The 25,653-nt window shown below is 42.5% G+C and overlaps 1 protein-coding gene across 7 annotated transcripts in view; it reads left to right on the top strand.

Moving 5' to 3' along the window:
• Positions 1 to 25,653, top strand: part of ADGRG6 (adhesion G protein-coupled receptor G6) — a 133,547-nt gene that overhangs the window by 64,459 nt on the left and 43,435 nt on the right. For 3 of the 7 annotated variants that reach the window (XM_069954865.1, XM_069954866.1, XM_069954868.1), the window contains exons 4-8: positions 1,344 to 1,964; positions 14,104 to 14,172; positions 18,304 to 18,450; positions 20,847 to 20,915; positions 25,131 to 25,205. In XM_069954865.1, coding sequence (XP_069810966.1) covers positions 1,344 to 1,964; positions 14,104 to 14,172; positions 18,304 to 18,450; positions 20,847 to 20,915; positions 25,131 to 25,205 — 981 coding nt within the window. The remainder of the gene's footprint in view (positions 1 to 1,343; positions 1,965 to 14,103; positions 14,173 to 18,303; positions 18,451 to 20,846; positions 20,916 to 25,130; positions 25,206 to 25,653) is intronic. The other 4 variants (XM_069954869.1, XM_069954867.1, XM_069954870.1 and 1 more) reach the window with 4 other exon arrangements.

The raw sequence follows: 25,653 nt of genomic DNA, 5'->3' as shown, positions 1-25,653 counted from the left end.
CTGAAAACTATTATATAAATACAACTGATACTAAAGACAGCTATAACTAATCACTGCACAGCTTTTTAGTCTTGTGTTGGCTGAAAAAAAGAGACTAAACTAGGTCCCAGCCAGTACACAGTGTCATGGCTCAATCTCATGGCTGCCTTCTCTGTCAATGCAAATGACTTCCTACGTTTAGACTATTTTTTTCAACCAGCACAAGACCAAAAACTTCAGGAGACTGGACCTGGATACAAGTAAGTATAGTTGTTATATATACAGGTAGGAGATACAGCTGACCCACACCACACTCCGTAACTCCAAGGGTGCAAGACAGTAGAGCAGGCATACGATGTGTAAAACGTAGATGAAATCAACACTCACCTGATATTGTAGATCATCTCAGTTTATTCCATAAACCTTGGGTAGCGGGGAGGGAGGAACACAGGTGCTAGATGCGAACTGGGACAGCTGTTTCTGGCAAACATACCCTTTGTCAACCAGGCGATGATAGCTGTTATATAGCTGCATTTAGGAGACTGGACCTGGATACAAGTAAGTATAGCTGTTATATAGCTGCATTCAGGAGACTGGACCTGGATACAAGTAAGTATAGCTGTTATATAGCTGCATTCAAGAGACTCAAACCTGGATACAAGTAAGTATAGCTGGGAGAAAATAAAAATGTGCATGGTTCTGTAGTGTAGTCCAAAACAAGCTTGATCACTAAAGGAGTTGTACCAACTAGAGAACCCTTTCTCCAAGTCATGACCTGCTTATCACTGAAGTTAAAATCACAAGTGACCAGCTTTTATAAGAGGCTCCACATTTCTCATGCAGAGGTACTACATAGTGCTGTTTGCAGCAGCTCATCACTAGAGATGAGCGAATTTGCCAAAGTTCGGGTTTGTATGAACCTGAACTATCGGCTTTTGATTCCCGCTGTCTGCAGCCTCCGTGTACAGGGTAGATACAGCCTTACAGACCGCCCGGTAAACTGGGATACAGACATTGGCGTAGGCTGTATCCCAGTTTTCCAGGCAGTCCTTACGCTGTATCCACCCTGTTTACGGAGCCTGCAGACAGCGGGAATCAGAAGCCGATAGTTCAGGTTCATACGAACCCGAACTTCGGCAAATTCGCTCATCTCTACTCATCACCTATGGGACAACCCATTAATATTAGCTTCTCCATAGATAAAGAAACTTAAAAAATATTTTAGGAGGAGCATATGATATATCAGACATTATAAACGTTTATTATTTTTCTTATCCATTGCTTAATAAATCATTTTTTATTAACATATTATGCTAATATCGTTTATATTTTAAGGTTCATTACTATCTTCTTTTCTTTCGTAGTGGCCGTGTCATTAAGAAACCAAAAAGTCACCATTCCACAAAATCAAAGTTCAGGTGTGGTTTCAGTATCCTCCAAAGTTTCTTTTCCTCTTCTATCGCAATTAACTATATGCTTTGAGGCCAAAAAAGCCAACAGCAGCAAAGAGAACTGGACAGCTTTTTCTTACAAAGCCTCGAAAAGAGATCTCCTAAGCTTCGGAAAAGATGTCGGTGGACATGTGTTGTCTGTTTTGGGTGTTCCGTGCATTCTCGACCCTGCCTTACTTTCATACGGTAGCAAAGAATTCTTTACAGAATCATTTCAACAGCTGTGTATTATCTGGAAAAATCATTCGGAACAAGTATTTGTGAACACAAAAAGTAGCTACCAAGCTGTTTCCTGTCCAGGCGTGAAAGACCTTACCATTCCAGGTAATGGGAATTTAACACTGGGCTCCTACGGTTCTGGAACTGAGCCACTAGAAGGGGATATTTACAACTTCCGTCTTTGGGACTTTGCAATGGATTCGAATGCTCTTGCAAACCTCAGCTGTGAAGTAAAGGGAAATATTATAAATTGGGAAAACGACTTTTGGAACATCCCATCATGGGCAAGGAAGGCGGAAAGCAACCTTAGTTGTGGTGAGTATGGCAACACAAATGTTCTTCTGTCGTTTTTCTCCCTCTGGTTTTACTTAGGCTATTGTTCGTCTGTAAAAAATATATAACTCATGTGTTTCTTATTGACACCATATGTCGGAATGTCAAATCTGCAGTGGGGAGACAAGGATGCTATTAATTTGTTATGTTATTTATTTATTTTCTCCGATTTTCTTACAGTTTTTTCCCCCCAGTAATTTGGGTACTTTTTTGAGTCATTTGGAATTCTACCCATAAAAGACTGTCATAAATAGAATGGTACATAAAATAGTTTCTCGACATTACCGTTTCTTTAGTCCAGGGAGGTCTATAGCAATTGGGGCTGCAGATGTTGCATTTTCAGCGGGGCCTTGCCACCTGAGAGGGTCTAATGGGTCCTCTATAGAGATGAGCGAACCTGGAGCATGCTCGAGTCAATCCGAACCCGAACTTTCGGCATTTGATTAGCGGTGGCTGCTGAACTTAGATAAAGCCCTAAGGCTATGTGGAAATCATGGGTATAGTCATTGGCTGTATCCATGTTTTCCAGACAACCTTAGAGCTTTATCCAAGTTCAGCAGCCCCAGCTAATCAAATACCGACTGTTCGGGTTCGGATCGACTTGAACCCGAACCCGGTTCGCTCATCTCTAGTCCTCTACCACAAAAGAGCCCACTGATGTTATAAATAGGACGTGAATGGCTGTGTTATAAAAGGACGCAAATAAGTAGCCTACTGAATTCCAGCTGCAAAAAGTCAGTTCATAAAATTTCTTCCCTCTTAGATCTTTCATGGTCAGATGCTGCTAAGCCATAACATGCATGAACGCCATGCTCTGCTGACTCAATAACTGCAGAATTCCAAAATCCATCTGGCATTAGTTATGCACTTTCATTTCGACAAACTTTACAAAGATCAACAGTACATGCAAATATATGAAACTTCACAAGGCACGAACAATCGTGTGGCCGGGCCGCACAAACGATCGCTGTATCATTCATTGTAACACTCATTGTTATTGGCCGCATGGAAACAAGTGGCTGATAATTGCTGCAGCAATATGCAAGTGCCATATAGAACTTTAGTTCTATTTAGTTTTTAGTTTTTTTTTGTTTTTTTTTAATTAGGTTCTTAGCAAACCATTTGATCAAATAAAGGCAGGACTTTTTCTGCTCATTGTACAACTCCAAATCTGACAACCAGAATAAATCCCTGGGTCAATGAACCTTCTCTAGAATCTTGTGACCATAACAGTCCTAGGTATGTATAGGTCATGGAAAGATCTTTGTACTGCCCCCTGATATACTTACAGATAGTTATTAGGTCACCCCTCAGCTGCCTTTTTCAATGCTAAACAGTCCTAATTATAATAATTTTTTGGGTACTATAGTCCTCCCATTCCACATATTACTCTTGTTGCTGGAGCTTAGCATGGACCCTGCTGCTCTATTCAGTTGGGATGAGGGACAGTGTTCACACGGAGGTGGAGGTACATTAATGGAGGTTTTCGCGATCACAGTATGGTTGGACATAGCATTGCCTCTAGTTGTATGGCTCCAATGATTTCAGAGGCTGATATTTCAGAAGAATTTGCCTGTTTAAAGTTGAATAAGGCGATGGGTCCAGATATTGCCAACCTCAGAGTTCTTAAAAAAACTGTGACTAGTGATTGCTGCCCCCCTGACAAATCTGCATAACCAATCCCTCCTAACAGAAGATGTTTCTCATGATTGTAGAATGACCAATGTTATATCCCTCCACAATAAGGGTAGTAGAGAAGAGTCCAGTAACTACAGGCCAGTTAGCTTGGCGTCTGTAGTAGTAAAAATTATGGAAACATTTCTAATGAGAAAGGTAGGTAAGGTTAGTGACATAGGAGAAGGGTTGGTAGGTAAGGTTAGTGACATAGGAGAAGGTTTGGTAGGTAAGGATAGTGATAAAAGAGAATGTTTGGCAGGTAAGTATAGTGGCATAGGAGAAGGTTTGGTAGGTAAGGATAGTGACATAGGAGAAGGTTTGGTAGGTAAGGTTAGTGACATAGGAGAAGGTTTGGTAGGTAAGGATAGTGACATAGGAGAAGGTTTGGTAGGTAAGGATAGTGACATAGGAGAAGGGTTGGTGGGTAAGGATAGTGACATAGGAGAAGGTTTGGTAGGTAAGGATAGGGACATAGGAGAAGGTTTGGTAGGTAAGTATAGTGACATAGGAGAAGGGTTGGTAGGTAAGGTTAGTGACATAGGAGAAGGTTTGGTAGGTAAGGATAGTGACATAGGAGAAGGGTTGGTAGGTAAGGATAGTGATATAGGAGAAGGGTTGGTAGGTAAGGATAGTGATATAGGAGAAGGGTTGGTAGGTAAGGATAGTGACATAGGAGAAGGGTTGGTAGGTAAGGATGGTGACATAGGAGAAGGTTTGGTAGGTAAGGATAGTGACATAGGAGAAGGGTTGGTAGGTAAGGATAGTGACATAGGAGAAGGGTTGGTAGGTAAGGATAGTGACAGGAAATGGTTTGGTAGGTAAGGATAGTGACATAGGAGAAGGGTTAGTAGGTAAGGATAGTGACATAGGAGAAGGTTTGGTAGGTAAGGATAGTGACATAGGAGAAGGTTTGGTAGGTAAGGATAGGGACATAGGAGAAGGGTTGGTAGGTAAGGATAGTGATATAGGAGAAGGGTTGGTAGGTAAGTTTTGTCTGTTTGCTGATGACACAATAGTGGGCAATAGGGTTGATATTCCTGGAGGTGTTAGTTATATTGAAAATGAGTTCGCTTTGCTAGATAAGTGGTCCAAACAATGGAAACTGCAGTTCAATGTTTCCAATTGTATAGTAACGCACTTGGGGGGGGGAGGAATCCACTATCTGATCATAGTTATGTGTTAGCAAAGACTTTATATGAGAAGGATTTAGGGGTAGTGATTTCTGAATGCCTTAAAATGAGTCACCAGTGCAGCCAGGCGCTAGGGAAGGCTAATGCTATGCTGGGCTGTACAGATATATAATGGTATGCTGGGCTGTATATATATTTGTATGCCGGGCTGTATATATATCTATAATGGTATAATGGTATGCTGGGATGTATATCTAAAATGGTATGCTGGGCTGTATGTATATATATAATGGTATGCTGGGCTGTATATCTATAATGGTATGCTGGGCTGTATATATATCTATAATGGTATAATGGTATGCTGGGATGTATATCTATAATGGTATGCTGGGATGTGTATCTATAATGGTATGCTGGGCTGTATATATATCTATAATAGTATGCTGGGGTGTATATCTATAATGGTATGCTGGGATGTATATCTATAATGGTATGCTGGGATGTTTATAATGGTATAATGGTATGCTGGGATGTATATCTATAATGGTATGCTGGGCTGTATATATATCTATAATGGTATAATGGTATGCTGGGCTGTATATCTATAATGGTATGCTGGGCTGTATAGCTAGAGGTATAACCAGTAGGAAGAGGGAGATTGAGATCCGGCTGTATAGAGATCTAGCGACATCACATCTGCAATATTGTGTCCAGTTCTGGAGACCTCACATAAAAAAGGATATTAATAAAACAGAACGGGTCCAAAGACGGCTACAAAAATGGTGGAGAGTGTGAGACATAAACCATATCAGGAAAGATACTAGGAAAGACCTAATAGTAGGTTATAGTAAAATTGGTCAGTGTACATTATTAGTAAATGTCACTGACAATAGTTCCCTGTTTGCCTTGCAGTGCTGATATCAGACATCCCCTTCTCCAGACTGTGCTGTCCTGCTTTGTATGCTGAATAGGTATCCTGTCCATAAGATGGAGGATAATGTGTGTAACTCCCCCCCCCCCCCCTCAGCCGGTGTCCCCCGCTGCCCAGGGTGGACACAGACATTGGCCTTAATAGGATTTAGTAAGAATTTAAATTCAAAAACAAAGAGACACAATCTGAGGTTAGTTATTGGGAATATCAGAAAAAACATAAAAAAAATGTTAAAAAAAAAAAAAAAACTTTACTGAAAGAAGAGTAGGTACTTGGCAAAAAGTTCAGCAGATATGGAAGGCAAATCTACAATAACTGTATTGACACACATATCCCTAAAATAGTATAAGGGCAGACTAGATTGATTCTACCTATTCAATGTACAAGGTGGAATCCCGGATTTATCTTATGTGCACCGCCGGTCCTGACAGGGTCACCCCACATGGGAATCTGCCGACTTTCTAACAAATTCAAAAATGGTCAAATGTCCGGTAACTTTTTCTGCAAATATTTCAACAAATTCAATTTCAGCTGATTGGGATTTGCCATTATGCAGTACTCACCATGCTGAACTTTGTTCAGTTTTTGTAATGCGATCCATTTTCTTTCTGGCTTTATTGACACAAAGTTAAAAAGTTCAGCGGTAGGTCACCCGTAGAGCTCGAGCAACTAGAAGAGAACATTCCTTCTGAATTTACTTTTCACTTCTTGTGCACACTATATTGTATGCTGCTGTTTCCGACAGGCTTTGTGGCTCGTTTGGATGTGTGATTGGATGAATTGTGCAGGCATCGCACTCTCCGGCTAGGTTCACACAAAGTGAAAAAAAAAAATCTAAATAGGACTGGGTTTTTGAGTGAAAATATAACATTATGTGAACAGGCAAAAAAAAAAAAAAAAACAGTTGGTTCCCACAAAGTCTTTTTTAGGTGAATAAACTGTTTTTCCTTTTTTTAAATAATGGTAGCCATTAATCATAATCATTATGATTTATTATGAAAAAACAGCTGTTTCTCCGCTAAAAGACGTTGTGGTAACATAGTCTAGGGCGGTCCTGATAAGTTACGGCCATTATCCTACACTGTATTTGCACTGCCGGCAAATTTTCCACTGTTTTGTTCACCAAATTTTTTTTAAATTTTTTAAAATCAACTGGTGCCAGAAATTGTCAGAGATTTGTAATTAACTTCTATTAAAAAATCTCCAGTCTTCCAGTACTTATCAGCCGCTGTATGGCCAGCAGGAAGTGGTGTATTCTTTCTTTTCAGTCTGGAGAGCAGGAGAAGTTTTCTATGGGGATTTGCTGCTGCTCTGGACAGTTCCTGGCATGGACAGAGGTGGCAGCAGAGAGCGCTGTGTCAGACTGGAAAAAATATACCACTTCCTGCAGGACATTCAGCAGCTGATAAGTACTGGAAAACTGGAGATTCTTTAATAGAAGTAAATTACAAATCGCTGGCACTTTCTGGCACTAGTTAATTTGAAAGAATTTTTTTTGCGAGCTCGTGCTTTCAGAAAGTGATATAGATTTATATCTAAATTCTATTTAAAAATTCTAAGTCTTTCCATACTTATCAGCTGCTGTATGTCTTGCAGGAAGTGGTGTTTTTTCTTTTTTTCTTTCTTTTTTTTTCAGGCTTACACAGTGCTCTCTGCTGCTACCTCTGTCCATGTCAGGAACTGTCCAGAGCAGTAGCAGATCCTCAAAGATTTTTGCCGGCGCCCCCCTTTAACCCATCCCAAGATCTCCGCTCGTTAGTGGAAGTAATGCATTCAGGTTGACAATAGGTCTCTAGAATACTAGATAGAATATTAAATTGCATAATTGTCCTGGCAAACCCCCTCGAGGTATCTCATCTCTTCTTATGACAGATTTTCTTTGAAGTCCTATGAATGTTCCTGGTGTCATTCGAGTTTATTGTGACGGTAAGAGGAGCAGAGGAAGTTGACAGCTAATATCTGTAGTACTTAAATGCCTGTCATCCGTGTGACGGCACTTTGTACTTTCCTCACCATTATACCATTTTGTACTCTCTTGAATCATTTTTAAATTGATATACCACATGATCAGATCTTGTTCAACACTATTCACATGGAAATCACTGGCTGATGTATGTAGTAATGTATAGGTGTGATTTGTGCAAAGCCGCCTTTCATACTATAGAAGTAACTGTGATGGGCTGCATTATATGACACCATTTTAATATCATCTTTTTAAAAGTTTTTTTCCAGTTTAAACTTATTTTTCCCTCCACGGAATAGAGGACAAGTATGAGATCTCAGAGGCTGTGGGGTGGTGCAGTCAGGGCTGGTGTCAGCACAGGACTTACCCGGGCAAGTGCCGGGGCCCACAGCACCTCTAGGGGCCCAGAGAGGGAGGGGGCCCGGTGTTCTGATGTTCGGCCTGCTCACTATAGTGCAGGGTGAGTGCTGGACATCAGAAGACACAGAAAACGGAGCAGGACCTGCACAGTGAGAGAAAGGGGTGAAGGACCGGATCACATGACCTAAAGGTCCTCAACCTTACAGTGTGGAAAGTAGCCTGACAGAGAGGAAGAGGGAGAAGACTGAGCTGTAAGTGCTGTGTGCCAGTGTCTGAGTGTGTCAGTGGCAGTCAGTCAGTGTGTGTCAGTTAGTCAGTCAGAGTCTCTATCACTCAATCAGTGTCTGTGTCAGTCAGTCAGTGTCAATAATGTGTTTGTGTATGTTAGTGGTGTCTCAAGGGATTGTGCATAGTGGCCAATGAGGGGCCCACTAAGGGCCCTATTACACGGGACGATTATCGTGCGAAAAATTGTTATATGGTTCAAATTTAAACAATAATCGTTCTGTGTAATTGCAGGCAACGATCGAAAAATCGTTCGTATGTCGTTGATCGTTGATTTAGAACTGAACCTAAAATTATCGTTAATCCTTCGTCAATCGTTTGTTAATCGTTCGCTGTAATTCCGCATTCGTTCGCTGAAGTTCCGCATTTGTTCACTAATCGTTCAGTGTAATTGCATATTGTTCATTGTTTTGCTGGGATCAGATGGAGCAAACGATTGCAATAACGATCCTAGTAACGAGCGTACCTAACGACCATCATTCTGAGTAATATGGTGAATGATTTCAGATTAACGATAATCTCGTTTGCGATCGTTTATCGTTAGTCGTTAATTGTTGAAAATCGTTCCGTGTAATAGGACCCTAAGGGCCCACAAAAACCTGGAGCCGGCCTTGGGTCCAATTTTCGTTACCTCCTGGGGATCTCTACATTGACCTCTGGCTCCTTTGTTATGAATGGAGCTGCGGGTTGGCTCGTGAACCAAAACGGGTCGTGGGAAAGAGCCATAAGTGTCCCCAGAGCCAGGCATAATGACAGGCAGATGCAGTCATGCCAAAAGAGAAAAAGAACACTAGGGTTGCTGATTTTATTTTATTTTTTGTTTAGATATCAGAAAAAAAAGCGATAAAAAAAATCTTCTTTTACACCAGTATGATATCAATAAAAACTAAAGATCATGACACAAAAATGATGCCCCAACCAGCCCTGTTGGTGGAAACGTAAAAGCATTGTGGCTCTTAGAAGGCGGGGAGGAACATTGCTTCACTGTGACCTGGACATCCGCGCATCAATGACCTTTAGTCATGAAGGGGTTAGTAACCTTATAGAACAGGAAGTGCTAGCCTATTTGAGGCTCAGTCGCCAGAGTGAAAACTGCAAGATAATGTGTCAGGAAGTCACCTTGCCTGGCTCCAGCGTCGTCCTCCACCAGTGCCGCACCAACAGGCGTCGCAGATACACAACGCCGCCTCTCCTGCCGGAGCTGAGTGACGTTGCGGAGACCCTATGGCGTCCCTGGTAACCAGGGATGCTGTGGCCCCACCTCAGAGCCAGGAGTTTCCCAGCCTGTGCAGCTGAATGGGGTTAAACTGGGGCTCTGCCATTCAGCCTGCAGTGCTTTAGCTGCTGTGTGGCTGGATTCAGGAGGTTGGACCAATAGTGAGCTGGTCCAGGCTCCAGTATAAAGTGTAGTCATGGCCATTCCTTGATTGCTGGCTATTGTGCTAGTTCTTCATTTTCCTCTGTGCCCTGTATCTTTTCTTGACCTTTGCCTGTATACCTGTTTGTGTTGTCTGCCGCCCGCCCTGACCTTGTTGCCTGTCCCCGACTATTCCTCTGTCTCACTATTTTGTAGACTTTGGCTTCTTGTGTTTTATCTCTGTTTTATGTTTGCACTGCTAGCAATGTAGGGACCGTCACCGTGGTTACCCGCAGTCGGATAAGACTGTCTTGAGGCAAGTAGGTAGGGATAGTGGGTGGTTCCAGTCAGGTCTCCCTGTCTGTCCTGTTCTATATCTGCTTAGTCCATTTCTTACATAATGACACAGAAACTACGTACTGTATGTTTAATATAAAATACAACTAGAACATGTCTGTGGTATAGATCAGTATAGTTGAGGACCTGACTGGCTTACGAGAAAAGAGAAAAAAGTTGTAAAATGTAGAATTTGAGTATTTGGGCAGTAGACAAACAGAAAAGATGAAAACCAGGTTTTTAATCAGAAATATCCATTCATGTGAATAAAAAAAAATATATTTAATAGTATACTTGTAACCGGGGACATACTGTGCTTGGTATTTCCATAACTGTACTCACCAGGACCATAAAAGTTTGCACCATGTGCTGAATGGTATAAAGAACAATGCAAAAAAACAATGGCAGAAAAGATTTTTAAAGAAGAAGTCCGGGGTTGGACTTCTTTTTTAGAAAAGCAGGGAAGGAGGTGGCTGAACATAACAACATGCACGTACCTCCCTAGCTCCAGCACTGGGGTCCGCTATCCTCTGCTCTGGTTCCTGGTCCCTTGGCTACTTCCTGGTCTAAGCTGGGATCCAGGCTGTGACGGGGTCCAGCCTCGGCCGCTGACTGGCTGAGCGAGCTTGACACGCCACAACCCGGGTCCCTGCTCAGACCAGGAAGCAGCCGGGGGAATGGGAACTGGAGCGTAGACCAGCGGACCCCAGCACTGGAGCCGTTGAGGTAGATTCAGCCACCTCCTCCCCGTCTCTTTTGAAAAAAAAAGTCCAACCCCAGAATTTTCCTTTAACTGTATTCCTTTCCACCCCCACCCCCAAGAAAAATATAAACCACAAAACACAAGCCATTAGGAGGCTATATGAACCAAATAATAGGAAACAAAAAATAAAAAAATGTGAAGCTTCCACAATACCAAACTGGTCCCTAATGAGTAAAACACTGGGTGAAAAAGATGGGATTTAGACAGTATATTGTTCTGTAATGCACCCTATACCTCCAGGGACAGGTTATAGTCAATACAATACAATGACAATGCTGTACTCCATATGAATAATGATATCCCTGGAGCCATCGAAGGGGATTTCAGCTGTATAATTTGTTGACCGTTGTTGGCAGCGCCCTCATCATTCTTTACTATGACGTTTATGTAAAGAAAATGTGCACAAGAAGCGTACGGCCCTTAATATGAAAAATTTTGCACAAATTAAATATTTTCAACATAGATGTTGCCAACTTTTGGTCTTTTGGCCTTTACCAATGTCCAATCTCTAAGAAGAATAGAAACCATTTATTAGATTAATAAGAGTACTGTAGACATGTCACGGGAGGGGTGTACATCTCACCTAGGTTACTACATAGCGTGAGATGGTGAGTCCAGGAGGGATCTGTGCTCAGCAGTGTTATGCTGCTGAGCTATTATTTATTATTGCCGGGCCTGGACTTACATGAATTGGCAGGTAGGTTTTGGTAGTGGGACTTGCCATTCCCTCCCCCCGATCCAGGTCAGCTTTTGGGGTCAGGTGAGTTCTGACCCTAATCAGCCTGACAAGGTAAAAGCCCTGCAGAGCTGCAGGTGGTTGCTCTCAGCCAGGAGTGATCAGCCTGGGTGTATGGTGGGAGTTGTGAATACAGCCGCTGCTGGAGCTTATATACACCCTGCGAGATCCAGTTGAAAGACCCTGTGTTATCTAGTGTCGGGCAAAGAAGACCTGTTAGTAAGCGCCCAGACGGGCAAGACCTTTTTGTTTGTTTTGTTGTTAAAAGCGCGGTGTTGCTGTATTTCTGTTTACTGGACGGTTTATGCTGCAAATAAACGCCAAGCTGATATTTTATAAAGCCAAGTCTGCTGTGAACTGTGTCCAAACTCACCATCCCCCGGGAAGATCCTTACAGTACATATACTAAAACGGAGACTCTGATCTCGTAACATGAGAATAATAATTCAAAATATGGGTCAGATGACACTAAATGACTCTTACATAACCGTAATGAAGTCTCATGTTATCGGATTGGCGCCTTGTTTATATGTGCTCTTATTAATGTGATTCTTCTTCTTGCAGATTGGCCATTGGTAAAGGTCAACAGAACAAATCATTTAGCAGAATCCATGTTGGAAAGTTTTAAATTTCATTTGTTGATAAATTATTTATATGAAAAGCTTAAAGGGGTACTCCAGGCTATGTGTATTCTCAGTGTTCGGCCAGGGAGGGGGTGGATATAGAAGCCACCAGTCACTTACCTCCCCGGTTCCAGCGCTGGGTCCCGGATTGCGCTGCTCTGTTCTCCCGTCCGGCTGCTGCTTTCTGGTGACATCTCAAGGCAGCTCAGCAATTCAGAGGTCAAAGCGGAGTCCTGCCTTGGCAGCTGAATGGCTGAGCTGCCTTGAGACGTCACTTCTCATGCCGCAGCTCAGACCAGGAAGCAGCAGCCGGACGGGAGAATGGGGCAGCATGATCTGGGACCTGGCGCTGGAACCGGGGAGGTAAGTGACTGGTGGCTTCTATATCAACCCCATTCCCGGCCGTACACTGAAAATACACATAGCCGGGGTACCTCTTTAATCATATTTATACCATTTCTTGGAATAAAAGTCGCGTTGAAAAGAACTTACTAGAATATATTGACTCCACAATGCAAACATCCCATCAATTTTGTTAAATACTTTCAGCACACACAAAAACACAAATAATGTATATACATTTCATACTATCAGTATTTTACTAACTTTTAAAGGGGTTATCCAGCGCTACAAAAACATGGCCACTTTCCCCCCTACTGTTGTCTCCAGTTCAGGTGCAGTTTGCAATTAAGCTCCATTTACTTCAATAGAACTGAGTTTCAAAACCCCACCCAAACTGGAGACAACAGTAGGGGGAAAGTGGCCATGTTTTTGTAGCGCTGGATAACCCCTTTAACTGTTTGTTTAGTATTCTTTATACTTAAATGGGTTGTCTCGGGCATTTCAGTAAACTAACATTGCATCGACTTCTGTGGGTGTTGTATATTCTATATAAGAGAAACAGATCGCTGATCTCAGGGAGACCAGCCAAAGATAACACTGCCGGCTGCTGGTTAAAGCGCTCAATGCAGTGAAATCCTAGGTGCATTGCCCCCTGGGAAACATGAACATGCAAAAGATGAGCCTGTGGAGCCTCATTTAAGAGTCTCGAAACACAGGAATAGCCAGATATCCATCCGGGAAGGACCCAGCCAAGGGGCGGCTCCTGTAAGGAAACCACCAACACCACCTTATTAAGTGGCCCTATAAGTCAATTCTATATAGACTTACATTATTTATTTCTAGCTCCTCTTATGTTCTCAGAACAGTCACATGACCACTCTGCTTGTGATTTCTTTACATCCCGTTTGAATTCTATTGGGATTTTAGCCCTGCCCCTGTAGGCGGAGCTATTATTGAAGCTCAGTAGAAACTGCAGCACTAAGGGCAGCATGACTTCTCCCAGTTTCCCAGGACTGGATGCAGCTTTTCCTGGCACCCATACTGGCGTGGCATTGACTTCAAAGGCAGCAGGCTGCTAATCCAACGGCTGAGCTAGCAAAGCGGTTACCTGTAAATTCGCTCATCACAATGACGGCCGTTGTTATGAAAAACCGCCATCATTTTTACATAGTGTGAATCTAGCCTAGCTAGCTACAACTTTTAGACAAAACAACAGTCGTTATATGATATACTGTAGTTCTAGTGTATAGTTTATATAATAACAACTGTGTTTTTTATAAAATATATATAAAAATAAAATAAATATTGATCAGGATCATTAGAGATGGGCGAAGCAGATTCATTTTACTTTGTATGAAGCAAAACTGATCTCCTTAGGATATCGCCAGCAGCCTAGAAAACATGGATACAGTGATATATATATTTGTTTTTTTTTGCTTTTTTTGTGCCCTGCAATTTGACCAGAAAAGGTTTGTTATGCTGATGCACACTCCGGGTGGGCATTTTTAGGTACTCCTGTGTCTAGTCAATATCAGGCCCTATAATCATGCAATTTGCATTTGTGTGTATTATTTAACAACAGACACAATTCCAATGATGTGTTTCTTTGGACTTTTAGGTACATCTTTGCCAACAACTCCTTCAACGGAACCAACTACCTGTGAAAAGCTGGCCGGGGTCTGTCAAGGTACAAATAGCCAACCATAGTAAAGTGTTATCTCTATGTACCATATTTTCCACTATTTAGAATTTTAAAATTTATATGCTGTTATGAGTGTGCCCAAAGTATCTATCTCCTATCTATCTCCTATCTATCTCCTTATCTATCTCCTTATCTATCTCCTTATCTATCTCCTTATCTATCTCCTTATCTATCTCCTTATCTATCTATCTATCTATCTATCTATCTATCTATCTATCTATCTATCTATCTATCTATCTATCTATCTATCACATTTTCGTAATGGTTCACAAATGGCTCCAGAATTCTGACAAAGAGTTCAGGATAAACATTCGGGATGTTCTGCCAATATAGCTCTGATTCGTGGAGGCCTTATTCTGCAACTTACATTTCCTTACAAAGGATCTGGTGTTATTCTCATGGAGTCTTCAGAGATCTTGAGGAGTCGATGGCTTTGCATGTTAGGTCTGCTTTGGTGGCAAAAAAGAAAGCTATGCAGTTAGGTAGATGGTTTTAATGTTATGGCTGGAATATTCATATTGTGTATTAAAGTTCAATTGACTATTATACCATAAATGGAGTTTCTGATATTACCGAACAATGCTTGTACATGTGTAAGCACCAGTATTGAGCAATGTTGCCTTTGAGTGAGGAACGGCACTTTTTATTCTTTGTGCTTTTGATCTTTAAAGGATTCGTTCTGAGTCTCTTCCCTGCCAGTCGGATCCTTTGAATAATTTAGCAAATATGTTGAGTTTGTCCGGCTACAGAATCCCAAAGTAGAAGTGAAATGGGTGTTAAAATATGCTTTGATCAGTACACGGAATAAACTTCACTATTGCAACAATGTAGAACAATGGGTTGGTGACCTTTCCTGCAGCTTTGCTTGAAGCCCTTTTCTGTCCTCACCCATTATTTAGAGTGGCCGGGGTTATGGTTTATTATTACAGCTGAGGGGGTGCACATAGACCACTGCTGCCCAGTCCAGATTTGTTGGAGTGGAATGTTTTCTTTCTCCGAGTAATTGTTGTAGATGAGAGTTACAGAGACAGCTAGACAAATAATACAGTGCTGCTCACCCTGTGTGATGGGGAAGGATAACCTTAGATGCCTGGGCTAATACTGAAGTCCACTTGTGCATATTTAAAATGGAATCTGTCAGCTGTATATGGGGTATACAGCCAGTGCCGGGACAAGGAATTCTAGTGCCCTAGGCAAAGAAGGTAAATCGCGCCCCTCCCCCCTCAAGAAAAAAAAAGACATACATACATACATGCACCCTCACTCACTCATACATACATACATACATACATACATACTGTACATGCGCCCTCACTAACACACATACATACATACATACATACATGCACCCTAACTCACTCATACATACATACACACATACATACACCCTCACTCACTCATACATACATACATACATACATACATGCACCCTCACTCATACATACATACATACACCCTCACTCACTCACTCATACATACATACATACATACATACATACATACATACATACATGCACCCTCACTCACTCATACATACATACATACTGTACATGCGCCCTCACTCACACACATACATACATACATACATACATGCACCCTAACTCACTCATACATACATACATACATGCACCCTCACTCACTCATACATACATACATACATGCACCCTCACTCACACATACATACATACATACATACATGCACCCTCACTCACTCATACATACACACATACATACATACACCCTCACTCACTCACTCATACATACATGCACCCTCACTCACTCATACATGCACCCTCACTCACTCATACATGCACCCTCACTCACTCATACATACATAGATACATGCCCCTATGTGGTGGATAGAATAGCACCCCCTGTAATTCACCACCAGATCGCCTACCCCTGCCTACCCTTTATCCCGGCCCTGTATACAGCTGCATACATCATTGGTGCTGCAAGAAAACTAATACATTATTCACAGGATCCATGCTGCTATGACCGAAGGAGGATCGCAGCACAGATCCCCCAAAGTGCAGCCCCCTCCGCTTCCCGGCAGCAGAGATGACAGGAGCGCAGAAGACAACTACTCACCTACCATGCCAGCCGCATCACATGCTTACGGCCACGGGGGAAGTAGGCGACTAGTTGTCCTCTGCACTCCTGTCTTGTGCGCTCCTGTCATCTCTGCTGCCAGGCGGTGTGTGTGGGGGATCCGTGCCGCGATCCGCACTGGGACATGTCCTATTTTTTCCCGATGCGGATCACGGTAGAGGTTGTGGAATGGCTGCATTCACTTGAATGGCTGTTAAAAGTTTACAGACGTGTGAATGCAGCCTTACTTTTCAAAAATCTTAATCTTGATGTAGTTGGTGGTAGGTCCAACACTTAAAAGTTAACGGGATTGTCCGATGGTCTGCCTTTTTTAATATATTGCTGGTGCATATAAAATAATAAACATGTTATGCTTCGGCTGGGTTCACACCACGAAACGCATGAGTTTTTTTAATCCACACAAAAATGTAATCGACCACATTTGTGATGTTTTTCTGTTTTTTTTTAAATAATGGAAGTCAATGGAAAGACAGATCAAAACAGATGCACACAAATGCACCTCTTTTTCCATGATTTTTTTTCTGCCTTTCTTGCAAAGATGGATAAAAAACAAAACAAAGTGTGAACCCAGCCTTACCTGCCCATGCTCCCTCTGTGTCCTCCTGTAGCCGGTGTCCCCCCGATGACTGCAGAGCCTCCACTTCCGAGTCCAACTCGTCTGGGTAGCGAAAGCCTGCTCAGCCTATGACTGAGACGGGACCCCGCGGCTAGTGATTGGCTGAGTGGAGTCTCTGCGATCAGCCAGAGGAGGACACGGAGAGAGCGAGAACAGGTGGGCATAACATGATTGATTTATACACACCAGTAGAAACATATTAAAAAATACCGACTGTCTTTTAAACCGAATGTAAGATTTTTATATCACCTGATCGGTGCCACCACTCCCATTCTAACAGTCCTCCCATCGCTGCCCGGTTCCAGAGATCTCCTCCGGTTTGTACTTATGCAGATGGAGGCGGGCCCAGCGCCCCAACTGTACCGATATCACCACCCCTCAGTGACGTGTGCCCTTCAGGATCAGAATCAGCCTGATGCATCACTCAGAGGAAGAGATATCTGTGCACTGGGAGTGCTGGGCCCGCCACCAGTGCACCAAACTGGACATTTGCATATGTACAAACGATAGGGGATCACAGAAAGGATAGGGTATAGTAAGAGCTGATAATGGTTGTAGATTAGAGATGAGCGAACCTGGAGCATGCTCGAGTCCATCCGAACCCAAGTGTTCGGCATGTGATTAGCGGTGGCTGCTGAAGTTGGATAAAGCCCTAAGGCTATGTGGAAATCATGGATATAGTCATTGGCTGTACCCATGTTTTCCAGACAACCTTAGAGCTTTATCCAAGTTCAGCAGCCCCAGCTAATCACATGCCAAACGTTCGGGTTCGGATGGACTCGAACCCGAACCCGGTTCGCTCATCTCTATTGTAGATGCGTTCTAGCGCGTTCTGTGTGTTGATTTAAAACACATACATTGACAAAGTAAGGTGATATTGATTTTTTTCATTATTATAATGATGCTTTTTAGTTTTACTGTGCATCAATAACAACTATGTAGCCGATTATACAATTGGTAAATTTCACACCATTTTGGATGTGGTCTAGAGGTTTAGTCTTATTGCAGTTTACGAATAATATATTCCAAAGGATGAATAGGTTTAGGTATATTACATGAATGAATATGCACTCAATAAACCAACTTACATGGTGCCACATCTTCGAAGCCATAGGCTGTGTCCATGTTTTCGAGGACTCCCTAGGGCGGCATCCAATCTCTGCAGCCGCAGGGGAGTCAAATGTCGAGCGTTTGGAGAACATTGCCCAACACTATTTATAAATAAAATGGTTCCATAGTAGTTTGGATATTTATGGAGCCCTCTCATTGTTAAAGGGCATCAATCTTAACATTAAGAATAATAATTTAGTAAGCAAATGAATTCCTTAACTCGATAACTACGCCTGCAATGCATTCATCCTCGTTTACGTCTTTCTTGTGTTAACTAGCATCTACAGTACAATCCACTGTAACTTCCTCATCTCCATCACCCGCTGTAACCCGCTCATCATCTACTGTACCTGGTACAACTATCATCCCATCAACCACTCCCATCACTAACACTTCTGGTTTACTTCCTTCCAGCACCATATATGGTAAGACTTTACATCTTCCATATTATGTGAGTTTTTTTTCACAATGAAAGTGAAAAAAAAAAAAAAAGTCATCCTGTATGTATGCCTAAAGATATACCGATGGTTAAACCAGAGCAATTATCATTAGTCAACTTTATTGATAGAGGGGGCTGCAGCAGCTGAACTGCCTATTTAAAAAAAATAAAATAAGGGAAACATAAATTATATATATATATATATATATATATATATATATATATATATATATATATATATACACTCACCGGCCACTTTATTAGGTACACCTGTCCAACTGCACGTTACCACTTAATTTCTAATCAGCCAACCACATGGCGGCAACTCAGTGCATTTAGGCATGTAGACATGGTCAAGACAATCTCCTGCAGTTCAAACCGAGCATCAGTATGGGGAAGAAAGGTGATTTGAGCGCCTTTGAACGTGGCATGGTTGTTGGTGCCAGAAGGGCTGGTCTGAGTATTTCAGAAACTGCTGATCTACTGGGATTTTCACGCACAACCATCTCTAGGGTTTACAGAGAATGGTCCGAAAAAGAAAAAACATCCAGTGAGCGGCAGTTCTGTGGGCGGAAATGCCTTGTTGATGCCAGAGGTCAGAGGAGAATGGGCAGACTGGTTCCAGCTGATAGAAAGGCAACAGTGACTCAAATAGCCAACCGTTACAACTAAGGTAGGCAGAAGAGCATCTCTGAACGCACAGTACCTCCAACTCTGAGGCAGATGGGCTACAGCAGCAGAAGACCACACCGGGTGCCACTCCGCTCAGCTAAGAACAGGAAACTGAGGCTACAATTTGCACAAGCTCATCGAAATTGGACAGTAGAAGATTGGAAAAACGTTGCCTGGTCTGATGAGTCTCGATTTCTGCTGCGACATTCGGATGGTAGGGTCAGAATTTGGCGTCAACAACATGAAAGCATGGATCCATCCTGCCTTGTATCAACGGTTCAGGCTGGTGGTGGTGGTGTCATGGTGTGGGGAATATTTTCTTGGTACTCTTTCGGCCCCTTGGTACCAATTGAGCATCGTTGCAACGCTACAGCCTACCTGAGTATTGTTGCTGACCATGTCCATCCCTTTATGACCACAATGGACCCAACATCTGATGGCTACTTTCAGCAGGATAATGCGCCATGTCATAAAGCTAGAATCATCTCAGACTGGTTTCTTGAACATGACAATGAGGTCCCTGTACTCCAATGGCCTCCACAGTCACCAGATCTCAATCCAATAGAGCATCTTTGGGATGTGGTGGAACGGGAGATTGGCATCATGGATGTGCAGCCGACAAATCTGCGGCAACTGTGTGATGCCATCATGTCAATATGGACCAAAATCTCTGAGGAAGCTTCCAGCACCTTGTTGTATCTAGGCCACCAAGAATTGAGGCAGTTCTGAAGGCAAAAGGGGGTCCAACCCGTTACTAGCATGGTGTACCTAATAAAGTAGCCGGTGAGTGTATATATATATATATACAATCTGTTCACAGAAATGACCCTCTGTATATCTTGCATCTCTATTGTCATTTGTTTGTTATGTATGAGGGATGCATACCCGGCCTTACTTCCTTTTTTGCTGTTTATTCGGTATACTGGTTTGCCATAATTACATGTCATGCTATGGACCCCTTTGAATGCATATTTTATGACATCAACTTTCCATTGTATGAACTGACAGTCCTGTGCGTCTACTATTCCGTCCAGGATCCCACTGACTGCAGTACAATGTAAATTTTATATGAATCACAACTGTTGTTGCAAACTTAGGCTATGTTCAGACCTCTTAAGAGACCAGCCATTCCATGACCCGGCCGGGTCATTGAACGTCCGGTCTCAGAAAAGATCATCCTGGCCGGATGATCTTTTGCACCGCTGAGTCCTGATGCTGGCGCATCTGTGTATGCTCGCATCAGAACTCCTCACTGCACACAATGGAGCGTGCGGACGGAGACACGCGCTCCATTGTGTGCACTGACAGGGTTTTCTGCGGCCTATTCATTGAATAGCGGCCGCAGAAAACTGACATGTCAATTTCTCGCGGCACCGCTAGAGATCCCATGGGGATACACTCCGGCTGGGATTCCATAGACTGCAATGTAATGTACATTTTTGTATTAATCACGGCCTTTGTTGCAACCGGCAACAACGGGTATAGTTTTACAAAAATATACGTAGTGTGAACATAGCCTTAGCCCTAAATTGCAGCAATTACAATAAAAAAGAAATCTGAGCAAATATGTAATTTTTTTCAGCTATTGTTAACAGTTACAATAATTCATATAGAATTATTACATATTAGTTATTTTACTACATACATATATATATGTCACTTGTCTTGCCATCCATGTTTTCATTTGATTTGTTTCTATTTTGTTGCCAGCCACTGTAACTCCCACTTTGCCATCCGCTTTGATCACTACTAACACAACCATCTATAGCCCAGTAACTGGTAAGACTTTATATTATGACTTGTCAAGTGTTTGTGTAGAACGTGAACCTGGCATCTGACCAAGACGGACATAAATATTCATCATCTCTATATAACTGTACATTATAAAGGAAGTAAAGCCTTCCAGCCTGCAGGGAGTAGTGTATTCTCTCCAGTCTGGCACAGTGCTCTCTGCTGCCACCTCTGTCCATGTCAGGAACTGTCCAGAGCAGCAGCAAATCCCCCAAACACCTCTTCCTGCAGGGCATGCAGCAGCTGATACCAGTTGATTTGAAAAATATTTTTTAACCCTTCGAAAAGAAATCTGTTTCCTGCTGTCTTAACCACAGGCAATATGAAAAGGAACAGTCTCTCTTATGACAGGGACGTTTGACTCACTCTGAAACTTTACAGTATTTTAAGAGAACCACAGTGGTTCTATCAGCAGTCAGCAATGAGGCTCTGAGTCATCGGGGTGGTCTTCAGTAGCTTCCCCCCAACCTTTCCGGCTTTGTTTAATAGATGTCTCTGTATTTGTGTTATAATGATAGTTGTATACAGGGAGGTTGTATTTGTTTCCCTTATTCGGGCAGCATGAAACCAGTGACAGGTTCCCTTTAAGTTTCATATTTTATTAAAATTAGATGTGTAAAATCTTTTTGTTAACTTTTTGAAGATTATTTTCCAATTTTAGGCTATGTGCACACTTAGTATGAGAACGGCTGTTCCGTTACCCGGCCGGGTCACGGAACGTCTGGTCTCAGAAAAGATTGTACCGGACGGATGATCTTTAGCCCGCTGAGTTCTGATACTGGTGCATCCGCGCACCCGGATCAGAACTCCCCACTGCACACAATGGAGCGTGCGTCCGGAGCCGCTTGCTCCATAGTGTGCACTGACAGACTTTTCTGCGGCCGCTATTCAATGAATAGCAGCTGCAGAAAACTGACGTGTCAGTTTCTCACGGCGCCGCTAGGAATCCCGGCCGGAGTGTATACTATGGGGGAGATTTATCAGTTGCCCCTAGCAACCAATCAGATTCCACTTTTCATTCCTCACAGACTCTTTGGAAAATGAAAGGTGGAATCTGATTGGTTGCTGGGGGCAACTGAGCCAGTCTCACTTTACACCATGTTTGATAAATCTCGCCCTATGTGTATACACTCCAGCCGAGATTCCATAGACGGCAATGTAATGTATATATTCGTATTAATCACAGACGTTGTTGCAATCGGTAACAACGGACGTAGTTTTACGAAAATATACAGAGTGTGAACATAGCCTTAGAGTATTTTCATGCAACTTTTTTGGGGGGCATAAATATTCCCGTATATTGATAATCACGACTGTAAATAATGATCGTGATTAATTTTAAGACCGTAATTATGAAAATGCAGATGTTTTTTTGCCTCATAAAACGTTGTTTGAACGTAGCCTTATTCTAGTTATATCTTGCATCTATATTTAACACATTGAGTATATTGGGAGAATGTGGGTCTGATTTTCTACTAGGAACTCATTCCATCGTTTCCACAGAACAGTAGACATGTGTGCAGTACACATCAAGCTACTTTTACTCTTAGGGCCTGTTCACACTGCGGAAAACAGGTTGGAATTCTAAGCGGAATTGACATGTCAATTCTTTAGGTGCGGAGAGCAGAGATGCCCTGTACTTAAGTTTGAGGCAATGAGTCTGTCCGAAAAAGGAACTGTCCAGAGCAGGAGAGGTTTTCTATGGGGATTTTCTGCTGCTCTGGACAGTTCCTGACATGGACAGAGGTGGCAGCAGAGAGCACTGTGTCAGACTGGAAAGAATACACCACTTCCTGCAGGACATACAGCAGCTGATAAGTACTGGAAGACTAGAGATTTTTAAATAGAAGTAAACTACAAATCTATAAAACTTTCTGAAATCAGTTAATTTCAAAGAAAAATATTTTTGCCGGAGAACAATGTGATATCCGAGCGTAGTGAACACAGTGTGAATATAATCTAACAAGCACAATCTTCAGTGTTATTTCTCCTGGGAGTTGAGATCAGGTTGCAGCAGAATTTTTTTTTGCTCTTTGTCCCAGTCAAAGAACGTGATGTGAAAAGGCAACTAAAATTATATTACAAGATACTAGATTTTATTTTCTTTGAAAATATAGCCAATCCCAATAAAAGGTAGCCATGCAAGCTTCCTTTGAGATATTTGGGGGGAGTATGAACCGTTTAAAAAATAAAATAAAAAAATTGTTAAAACGAAATTGATCATAGACACCTTTAGCATTTCTTTACTTTTTTATATTGCATTTTGTTCCCTGCTTCCTCCTTTACTACTTATTCCTTCAAGGGGTTATCTCAAGAGTACAATATATCCCCTCTCTAAAGTATAAGTGATATGTGTTTGATCAGTGGGAATCTGATCACTGGGACCCCAACTAGAGATGAGCGAATTTACAGTATAATCGAAGTTAAGCATGATAGTTGGCTTATCAGCCGGTTGCCTTTAAACTCTGTGCCACTCTGCATGCCTGGAAAAGATGGATCCAGTTCTGGGAAACTCCTCCTACTTTCCCAGGACTGGATCCAGCTTTTCCAGGCACCTGGAATGGCACAGAGGCCGTCGGTTGATAAGCCAACTACCAAGCTTACAAAGCACTTAGCTTTGATCATTCTGAAAATTCGCCCAGCTCAAACCCCAACCCATGTACTGTACTTGGCCCCGACAAGCGACCCCTGTATTTGGGATTCCTGAGGGTCCTAGTAGTCTGACCCCCCAACAAATCTCAAAGCTCATCCTACCTATCCTTTAGACAGGTAATAGATTATATTCTTGGAATAATCCCTAGACTCAATGGGTCAACTGGGACCTCTATCACTAAGTATCATAGAATTAGTTGAATATCCATAAATACTAGAAATAAGCGCTACTTGAGTATGCTCGAGTCCGATCATTTGGCGTTTGAATACCGGTGGCTGAAGAAGTTGGATGCAGCCCCAGGCAGTCCTGGAAAATGTGGATAGAGCCATAGGCTGTATCCAGGGCCGTTTTAATACATTGGTGGGCCTGATGCATAGCCCTCAAGAGTGGGCCCCCCCTTCCCTTTTTGGCACCCCCAACCCAGCTCCCTCAGTAGTATATAGCCCCTGTGTGCTCCCCCAGTGGTATACAGCCCCCTTTGCGCTCCATCACTTGTATATAGTCCCCCTGTGTGTTCCCCCAGTAGTATATAGCCCCAGTGTGCTCCCCCAGTGGTATATAGCCCCCTTTGCGCTCCATCACTTGTATATAGCCCCCTGTGAGCTCCCCCACTTGTATACAGCCCTCCTGTGCCCCCCCCCCCATTATACAGACCACAAGGAGAGTGCGGCCACAAGAGTCACTGACAGGAAGGGAGTCGATGGCTCCCGCTCTGTCAGTGCTGCTGCAGCTAACTATGAGCGCTCCTTGCGAGCGCTCATAGTTACATTGAAGAGCGCACCGCAGACGGGGGGCCCTGCAGGGGGTGCCATCGGGATGGGTAAGTAGATTAATTAGTTACCCATCCAGATGGCGCCCTCCCCCGACAGGCTGTTGGCCGGTGCCCTGTGCAACCGTACTGGTCGTACATTGCAACTGCCGGCCTGCTCGGGGGGCCTCTTTAACCAGTCGGTTAAAGCGGCCCTGGCTGTGTCCATGTTTTCCTGTACTCTCTAGGGCTGCATCAAACTTCTTCAGCCACCAATAATCAAATGCCAAATGAAATGTCAGAATTGAACACAATAAATACATTATGTGCTGCTTTTTTTTTTACTAGATGTGTAGTCTTTTTACCGTGTGGTTTGCAAGCTTGTTATACAGTCACTTTATATTTATCTGGCTTGTAAAATAAAGCAATTAATTCCCTAATTGCCGCCGGTGAACCATAAAGAGTAAAAGACAATGGTGTGAGAAGGCGAAGGATATGTCCACAAGTGACCGAATTTCTGCAACATATACCTATCTGAATGAGGTGTTTCTGCAGCATGTGCATGGTTTTCAGATGTATATAAAAGTTGCAGAAATGTATGTAAGAAACCTGCCGCATGTCCACAATGGTTCACCTATCTGTGCATAGACTGTACACAAGATGCGGGGAATTGCACGTAGTGCTTTATTACACAATAACCTTACCTGCCTAAGTTGCTGTTTTAGATTGATCCGATGCTTTACCTAATAAGTGGATCCAGAGTGTCACCACTCCAGCTCACCTTTTATTGTGTTTTTCCCAGCTACGGTAACAGCTTCGCCATCCACTATGATAACTACTAACATGACTACTAACAGCGTTGATAACCCAGAGCCTGGTAAGAGACCCATATTATAATGTATGCTGATGTATTTTTAATGCTTATAATGTTAATATATATACATACATACATACATACATACATACATAGACATATCGAGAGCTCCAGAGAAAGCTGATCCATGATAGCCTGACACAGCATTTCATTAGTGTTAAGCGAGCACTAAAACGCTCATTACTCGAGTCAAGCGTTTTTCAATGCTCAATTGCTCGACTCCAGTAACAAACCCCATTTAAATCAATGGGAGACTCCAGCATTTATCCAAGAATCCCCTGCTCTGCAGAGAGGAGGGTGTTTTGTTCAACTATTGCATTTTTTGTTCTAATTTTTGGATATTTAATCCCTTGAGGGGATGTGTAAACTAAATATACAAAAATTATAGCCAAAAAATGCAATACATTACTACAAGTCAAATCAGAACTCTGGCAATATACCGTCAATTGCT

The sequence above is a fragment of the Dendropsophus ebraccatus genome, chromosome 15 (genome assembly GCF_027789765.1).
Source record: "Dendropsophus ebraccatus isolate aDenEbr1 chromosome 15, aDenEbr1.pat, whole genome shotgun sequence".
Lineage (NCBI taxonomy): Eukaryota > Metazoa > Chordata > Amphibia > Anura > Hylidae > Dendropsophus > Dendropsophus ebraccatus.
This window is presented reverse-complemented; position numbering and strand designations above follow the sequence as displayed.